Raw genomic sequence first — 8,724 nt, forward strand, 5'->3', positions numbered from 1 at the left:
TTGTTTTATTTTGGGCTTTTTGTTAAGCATCTTTGCCAGCCACCTCCTTTGTTTCCATGGATATTTTCATTGTACTGTATATAATATATATATAATTTTTTTTTTTTTACAAAAACAAGCTGGAGAAAAACGTGAGACCTGGAAAAGGCTCCGTCTCCGTGGAGCACTGAACAATACCGCCTGTTTGCAGGGTCAAGGAGAGACTGGATCTCTGCTGAACAACCCAACTGGGAGGAACTGGACGAGGGCTCCCGGCGCCGAGAGCGCGCCGTGGCCCGGCCACGTGCTTGGTGCTTCTGCTCCGGGCCCGCCCCGGCCCCGTTATTTTATTTCAGAGAGACGATAACCAGTGGTTGGAGCGTTGATGTGACTGTGGGAAGGGGGTGACTGCTTTGGGGTGGAACAGGTACCTCATTTGTATTTTTATTTTCCCCCAGGGAAGGGAATTCTGTCGGACTCTTCACTGTCACCTCAACTGGGATTTTTTTTTTTTTAATTATTATTATTATTATTCTTGCTTTGGGGAAGATGACAGTGACCCTGCCTTTACTGTCCATCTTCTCCTCCTCCACACAAATTGTTTTTATATTTCTGGTTTTTTGTATTTGTTTGCTCTCCCTTCCTTTGTCCGGACTTCCCAGCTGCAAAGCCCTGGGACCTACTCTCCCCGGTCTCAGGGTCCCCGTATCCCAATCCCACCTCTTCCCGTGGCACTTTTTCCCCATCCCTTTCCCCGCCTGGCCAGGCTCGGTGCTGCGAACGCCACTTGGAGACGACGAGATCACTTCATCCTTTTGCATAAAGGCAAAAAAAACCCCCAAAATATCAACTTGAGCTTAAAACCACAACCTCCCCCTTCGCTGTCCAGCGCCGCAGGGACCTTTCGGGGTGTACAAAGCATGTTGTGCCGTTGCTTTCCGGGAGAGCCGGACTCCGGATCGGGGCAGCTTCTGTTTACACTGTGTGCTGGGGCTGCTCCGTGCTTGTGGCTACTTGTTCGGTGGTTTTATTTTTTGTATTTTTTCTTCTTTCTTCCTATAATCTCTTGGCAGGATTTAGAACTGGCACGTTGCTGAAATACCGCGCGCTCCGCTGTTTTCCCTCTTTCCCTCTTTTTTTTTTTTTTTGCGGTGGCCAAAGGGGTCCCTTTGGGCTCCGCCGCGGTGGGAAGATGGAAGGGGGGAAGCGCCGGGTGCTGCAGAGGTTTGGGGGGGGGGGGGGGGGGGGGGGGGGGGGGGAGCTGCTTGGCTGGAAATATTAAGCAAAACAACAGCAAAGGAAACACAGCTGGGGAGGGCGGGTGGGAGCGGGGAAGGAAGATGGTGTTTGGCTATTTTTTGCATTAAAAGGGAAAATGGAATGACGTTGGATGGTTTATTCCCGGGGAGGTGACAGGCGATGGCTCCGTCACCGTCTCCCCGGGGCCGTGCGGGGTGGGCGCTGCCGGCCGGACCCCCCCCACCTCGGCGGGGACGCGTTTCGCCGACATGCGATGGAAGTCGGGGCTTTGGAGATGGGGCGTGCACAGGTGCGGGAACCAGATCCCATGGATTTGGGATGAGGGATCCACCTCCCTGCACGTCCAGCAGCCTTCGCTCCATTCCCCTCGGGCTCTCCCCATGCAGGGAGCCCCTGGCTGGGGAGGGACCCCCCCTCCCCAAATCCGCAGCGGGGACGGAGGGGGAACTGCAGCCGCACCTCGGATTTGCCATTTTTTTTCTGGAAAAGCGCCGCTGGGCAGTGGGGGCGCCTGGCCCTTAAGAGCGCCCTTCCACCACCCCCCCTGCGTTCCCGCGCCCGGCCGAGTGGGGGCGCTGATCCCGCCGGTCCTCCGCCGGCCCGGCATGCACCGCGCCCCCCCCGCCTCCCGCCATTGTGCCTGGGAGCGCGGCGCGCGCGCGGTGCCGCGTGACGCCCGGGGAGCGCGTGTGGGCGCGAGGCGGCGGGCCCGGGCCATAGACGCGGGCCGGAAGGAGAGGCGAGGGGGTGGCTAGAGCGTCGCCCCAGCCAGGCAGCCGCCGCGGGCGAGTCGGAGTCCGCCAGGCAGCCGCGCCGCGCCCGGACAAAGCCGCCGCCGCCGCCCGCCGCCCCGCCCCGCCCCGCCAGCAGCCCCCGCCGCGGAGCCATGTCGGCCAGCAGCCTCCTGGAGCAGGTAGGAGCCCCGCCGCTACCGCCCGGCCTTCCCCCTCGTGGCGCCGGGCCTGGCGCGCTAGGCGAGGCCGCGGCTTGGGCCTAACGGCGGGGGCGCGGGCCGGGCCGGGCCGCGCCGCCGCGGCCTTCCCCGCCCTCAGGGCCGCGCCTCCATTGTGCTGCGGCCCGGCCGGGCCTCCCCCCGCCGGGCCGGGCCTCCCCCCGCCGCGCCGCGCCTCGCCGGGCCGCCCGCCCGCGCCGGGGCCGCTCCGCTCCCCTGACTCACCGCTCTCCCTCTCTTTTTCCACGCCGCGCCGCCGCGTCAGAGACCCAAAGGCCAAGGGAACAAAGGTGAGAGCCTGGGGGCGGCGGGGAGGGCCGGGAACGGGGAGCGCTGCGGATCCCGCATCCCGCGGGGATGCTGCGCTTTTGGGGAGGTGCCTGCGGGAAGGGCCCGGGAGGGTTCCCGCTGCCATTTGCTGGACAGCTCGGGTTGCTGTGCCTTCACCCAGCGGAGCGGCTGCGAGAAAGACCGTGGGCTGCGGAGCCCGGCGTGCTTTCTGGGACTGGGGAAAGTTTGCGCTGGAAGAGCGTTTCTGTGGTGGTGAAGTGTCGTTCCACTCTCCGTTGGGCTGAGCGTCGTGTGTTATGACTGGTGGGGGTTGGTTATGTTGTAAGGAGTGTTTTTAAATACTTTAAGCTGGTAAACGTTCGGGTTTGTTGGCAGAGTTCTTCCTAATGCCCTGAATCTTTTCCCCAGTGCAAAATGGATCTGTGCATCAGAAGGATGGGTTAAACGATGATGACTTTGAACCCTACCTGAGTCCCCAGGCCAGGCCGGTGAGTACCTGCAAACCGAGAGCCAGGTGGCTTCCTGCTGCTCTCTAGCAAAGTGAAATTGGCTCCACCGATTGTGTTTTGATGTGTGCCAGCTTCCTTACGTGCTGTTCGATACATGCCTTTCTCCAGGCAGAAACATTGAATGCCATTAGGTTGTGGTGGGTGAGGTCTGAAGGTTTACCAACTTCTTGGGGGTGTAAGGACTTCCTACAGTTGGTGTTCAGCTCGTTTTTTTCAATGTAACCGCCTTGAAGTTGCTGTTTCTGCTCTTTCACTTTTACTGTTACGACCTTGTTTCCTCACTGGCTTCTGTTTTTTGTGCTGCACGAGCAGCTGCACTGCGTTGGGTTGTGAAATTGCTCCATGCAGCGCAGTTATGCTCCGGGGGCTTGTGGAGGATACTGTCAATGTTCTTGTCTCTCTGCCAAGTAAACTGGAAATGCGTGTCATGGGTTTTTCTCTGTTCTTCACCAAAACCCTACAGAACACACATGAGAAAGGCTGTTAAGGCTTTTTGAGAGCTTTAGTTAGAAGTCGAGCTACAGAGCTTGTGATCAGCTCAGGAAAGTCAAACCTCCAGTACTTTTTCTCTCAACTTTCTGTTTAAGATTAGCTCCACTGTTAACTGGTTTTTGTTGTTTTTCTTAATGAGCGGTAGGAGGGTGAAGCATAACAGATGGAGTTGAGCTGATTAGATGGTACAAGTAAGCTTTACAGATGAACGTCTGTAGCAGGACTGCAGCACTTAGTTTATTCTCTTGGCTTCTCTTCCAGTAGTGATAAGTAAAAATAAGCTGTTCTGGTTTTCCCTTTCTGTTGTTTTTTTCGGTCATTCTCACTAGTCAGTATATTTATTTTTTCATATAATGGTGGTGCATGTTTCATTGGAACACAAGAACAGGCTTCTCTCCCAGTTAAATTTTCAACAAGTGTTTTCCCTATTTATGCTGAAGATATGAGGCTAAATATTCTTTAAAGTCCTGTCAGCTGTTCATAACCTTCGGAATTCAGCCTGTGCAGTAAGATAACTTACTACACTCAGCTCCCTAAAAACTCACAAGCCCAAGCTCGACCTGCAGAGAGCAAGAGAGTATGATTGCCTTCTAGAGTCTCAAATAAAACTAGCTGCTTTCCTAGTAGCTATCATTTAATGTGGGATTTTTCTATCCTAGAAACGAACATCACCAGTTTCCAGCTTCCTTTTGAATGTGGAAGCGTTTCCTGTGAAGTGTAGTTTTATTTAAATCTGCTAAAGAGAGCGAAAGTTACCGTAATGCTGGAAGCAACACGGTGTTTTACCCTGGTTTGCCTGTTTGATGGAGAACAACTGAATGTTCGGTCTCTTTTTGCATGTGTCACACTGGTAAAAACGTGTTTTTAAAAATAAGGGAGTGATTGGAGTGCACCCCAGGAGGTGGAGCAGAGCTGTTGCTCCAGAAATTCAGCAGGAGTGAGGTGAAACCACTGTGTTAAGTTGGAATGAAGCTTCAGGGTGACTTTATCTCAGTCTCTCCTCGCACTGTGCTGCTCATCAGCTCTCGTCAGTGTTTTAAACTCGATAAAGCAGGAAACAAAACCCCAGGGCTCAGTCTGGAGGGCACCACAGTGCTGCTGAGCCCACCAGCCAGGTTCCAAGCGCAAAGGAACAACGTGTGCGCAGCTTCTCTGGAGGTGGGAAAGGGAGTTCTGGATGAGGCTCTGGAAAACAAATTAATGCAGCCCACTGCTGCAGGGTAACACCAGTGGCTTCTGAAATGCTTCCTGAGCTCTCCACACCAGCACTGGGCAACAAGTGATAGAGTTTCCTGGCTCTTCCTTCAGGAGCTGCTGTGCCAGGTGCGACTGTTATTAGCTTGGCAGCCCAGTATATAGGTTACTGTGTATTTTAAAGCCAGATACGCCGTGAGTGATTCTTCAACAGCTTAAAACCCAAAAGCTCAACAGCAAAACCCGTTTTCCCTCGTCTCGAGGTGAAGAGGAGTAGTGAATTTGAGGAAATAGCTGTACAAAAAGTCTGAGTCATCGGAGAGGATTAGAAGCTGGTGAAGTTTGATTTGCATGCTGGTCAGTGAGGGTGTCCCTTGTGCCAGGGCAGGGTAGCGGAGCGTAGTTCTCCCGTGATGTTTTACATGCTGTATAACAGCATGTAAGGAAAACATTGCGAGGTGAACAAGGGGACAGATTTTATCTGACAGTGGTGCGTGGTGCATGCTGTGAGGGAGGAGCCTGTGGCAAGTGCTGCTCTGTCTGCTGGGCTCAGGTTTTAGGTGTGGTCCAGCATGTTTATATTCCATTAAAGCTAATTTCCAGGAGAATATATTGTTACTCTTGTAACTGAGGGGATTATCTTTTGAAGAGACTTTGCTGGTTCAAAATAATGACAGAGTTTTTTTAAATCAGTCAGTGTCAGTATTTGTGGTTTTGGACAGATGGAGCCCGAAAGATTGTTCGTTGTTTGGGGCTCAGCAGGACGGAGTTCTCAGGTAGTGAACTGCACCGGGATAAGAGTTTTGTTGTTAGTTTGCTTTTGGGACCCCTTCTTGGAAAACAGAAAGGCTTGAGAGAACGTCTCTGACTTTTCATGCATTCACACCATGAAGAGCACAAAGGTTTTTAGTGTTTTACACGACAAAACAAGCCTTGTCTCTGAAAACATCACTTCAAATAATTCCTATTAATTTTTGTCAAGTTGGGGCTGAGTTAGCCCCAAACCTGTTGCTTTCTTTTAACTCAGTGGAAGGTGGAGAGGCAAAGCAGCTATTTCTGGAGGGTGCCAGAGCCATCTTGAGAGCCTCCATAGATCTCGGCACGGCATGAAGCCCTTCGGGAGCTGCGCTTGGCACGTGCAGACATGATTCAACGAGAAAACGGAGCGGAGCCTGCTGCCAGCCAAGCTTTTAAACGGGAACCGATCCCGACTTCCATCTCGTCTGCGCTGGGTTGGTGTGGAAGCAGCTGGGTAACACAAGGCTGCCCGCACACAGGTTCCAGTGCCTGGGTGATGATGGCCATTAGCGTGGCTTTCGCCGTTCCCCGGAGGGGACGGTGGTTTGAATGCAAAATGACAGAATGATTTTCACGTAAGCAAATCTCGGCGATGTCTGAGAGCTCCCTAATTGTCAAATTAGGTGTTTGTTTTCATAACCTGAAGGTTGCTTGGTTGTGACAAGGGAGACCGAGGCACGGAGCAGTTTTTTTTCCCCTCGCCGAATCCGAAGGCTGCTTTCTCGTGCTGCTGCTCTCACCGTGCTCCTATTGAATCTCTAGTGATCACTCCCCATTTTTCAGGTATTTTTTAGTGTGTGCCTGCAGCACTGGAGCAGTTTGTGTGTTGAAGATGAGGCTTTAAATCCCTGTTCAGTTGCAGGTTCTTGGACTGTCTTGAGCTCTGAAGCTTTAAATTGTAGGTATAAAGCTGTGTTCATGGGGAATAAGTTTGAGGGAAGGACTGAGGAAGGCAATTAGGGACATAGATGATTTTGGCAGTTCACTTCCACTGGACTTTTTTCCTCCATGTTCCACTTCTCTCTGAGTCCTTTCCCCAAACGCCCCCTCAAACAGCAAAATTAAGGCAGATGTGTACATTACCCAGGCAAGGAAAGCCCTCTTTGGTGGTAGCTGCAAAAAATAGAAGATAACATTTGGCTGCTAGGTAAGGTACTGTTTTCATAGCCTGAGCAGGAGCTCTGGAGTGCTCCGGTGTCCCGTCCCACATCGTGCACCAGGAACACAACGTGCTCCCACCTGAGCATGGGAAGCTTGCTAAGCCTTTGTGCTTGATCTCGCTGGCAATGAAACAAGTTTTCAGAGCACTTCTAACAAAGGAGGCGTTTCAAGGCCAGGCCTGTTTATCTGCCCAGCCCCAAGGTAGGGAGGGGTGGGGCACGGGAAGTCTAAGATGGCTTTTATTCCTGCTCCCTTGAAATTTGTTCGAGTCATTCTAGCTATTCAGTGCTTATTTTTGTTGTTTTTTTTTTTATTTCAGAATAATGCCTACACTGCCATGTCCGATTCCTACTTACCGAACTACTACAGTCCCTCCATTGGATTCTCCTACTCCTTAGGCGAGGCTGCCTGGTCTACGGGGGGTGACCCACCCATGCCCTACCTGACTTCTTACGGACAGCTGAGCAACGGGGAGCCTCACTTTCTCCCAGATGCGATGTTCGGGCAGCCAGGGGCCCTTGGCAGCACTCCGTTTCTTGGGCAGCATGGCTTTAACTTCTTTCCAAGTGGGATTGACTTTTCGGCTTGGGGGAATAACAGTTCTCAGGGACAATCCACTCAAAGCTCTGGCTATAGTAGCAATTACGCCTATGCCCCTAGCTCGCTGGGCGGAGCGATGATCGATGGACAATCTGCCTTTGCTAACGAGACCCTGAACAAGGCTCCTGGCATGAACACCATCGACCAAGGGATGGCAGCTCTGAAGCTGGGCAGCACAGACGTTGCAAGCAGCGTCCCGAAAGTCGTTGGTTCGGCTGTGGGTAGCGGATCCATTACCAGTAATATCGTGGCATCCAACAGTTTGCCTCCGGCTACTATTGTTCCTCCAAAGCCGACCTCCTGGGCTGACATCGCCAGCAAACCGGCTAAGCAGCAGCCCAAGCTGAAGACCAAGAATGGCATTGCAGGTTCAAGTCTTCCACCGCCTCCGATAAAGCATAACATGGATATCGGAACATGGGATAACAAAGGGCCGGTGGCAAAAGCCCCGTCGCAGGCTTTAGTTCAGAATCTGGGGCAGCAGCCAGCCCAGGTGTCGCCCCAGCCCGTGGGTCAGCAGATCAATAACAGCCCACCGGTGGCACAGGCTTCAAGCGGGCAGCAGCCCCAGCCGCTGCCGCCGCCACCGCCGGCACAGCTGCCCGTGCCGCAGCAGGCGGCTCAGCCCGCCCGCTGGGTCGCCCCTCGCAATCGCGGCAACGGGTTTGGTCAAAACGGGGTGGACGGTAATGGAGTGGGACAGTCTCAGGCCAGTTCTGGTTCCGCTCCTTCGGAGCCTCACCCGGTCTTGGAGAAGTTGAGGTCCATCAACAACTACAACCCAAGGATTTTGACTGGAACCCAAAACACGGCCGGGTTTTCATCATCAAGAGTTACTCCGAGGACGATATCCACCGTTCCATCAAATACAACATCTGGTGCAGCACAGAGCACGGCAACAAGAGACTGGATGCCGCCTACCGCTCCATGAACGGGAAGGGCCCTGTTTACTTACTGTTCAGTGTCAACGGGAGCGGTCACTTCTGCGGAGTAGCAGAAATGAAATCCGCCGTGGACTATAACACGTGTGCGGGGGTGTGGTCCCAGGACAAGTGGAAGGGACGTTTTGATGTCAGGTGGATTTTTGTGAAGGACGTTCCCAACAGCCAGCTGCGGCACATCCGCCTAGAGAACAACGAGAATAAACCAGTGACCAACTCCAGGGACACTCAGGAGGTGCCTCTGGAAAAGGCTAAGCAGGTGTTGAAAATCATTGCCACCTACAAGCACACCACCTCCATCTTTGATGACTTCTCACACTATGAGAAACGCCAAGAGGAGGAGGAAAATGTTAAAAAGGTAACTCGTTTTGTCTGTCTTGGCCAAGTCCCGCGGGGCAGGAGATGGAGGAAAGACTAAATCCGGGGCCTGACAGCGTGGGCTCGTGAGCGAGCTTGATGGACATCAGGCTGCCTTTTGACTAGTTGTGTGCTCGCACGTGGAGCCCACTACCCAGACGACAGCCCTGTTTGTGGTGGGAGTGGGTGC

At 53.4% G+C, this 8,724-nt stretch overlaps 1 protein-coding gene across 1 annotated transcript in view; it reads left to right on the forward strand.

Moving 5' to 3' along the window:
- Positions 1-2,105: 2,105 nt before the first annotated feature.
- LOC147527088 (YTH domain-containing family protein 2-like) overlaps positions 2,106-8,724 on the forward strand; it is a 6,896-nt gene continuing 277 nt past the window's right edge. Inside the window, 5 exon segments of the mRNA XM_086625892.1 lie at positions 2,106-2,152; positions 2,457-2,481; positions 2,891-2,970; positions 6,956-8,018; positions 8,021-8,535. Coding sequence (XP_086482018.1) covers positions 2,126-2,152; positions 2,457-2,481; positions 2,891-2,970; positions 6,956-8,018; positions 8,021-8,535 — 1,710 coding nt within the window. The 5' untranslated portion in view covers positions 2,106-2,125.

The sequence above is a fragment of the Tauraco erythrolophus genome, chromosome 24 (assembly GCF_009769465.1).
Source record: "Tauraco erythrolophus isolate bTauEry1 chromosome 24, bTauEry1.pri, whole genome shotgun sequence".
NCBI lineage: Eukaryota > Metazoa > Chordata > Aves > Musophagiformes > Musophagidae > Tauraco > Tauraco erythrolophus.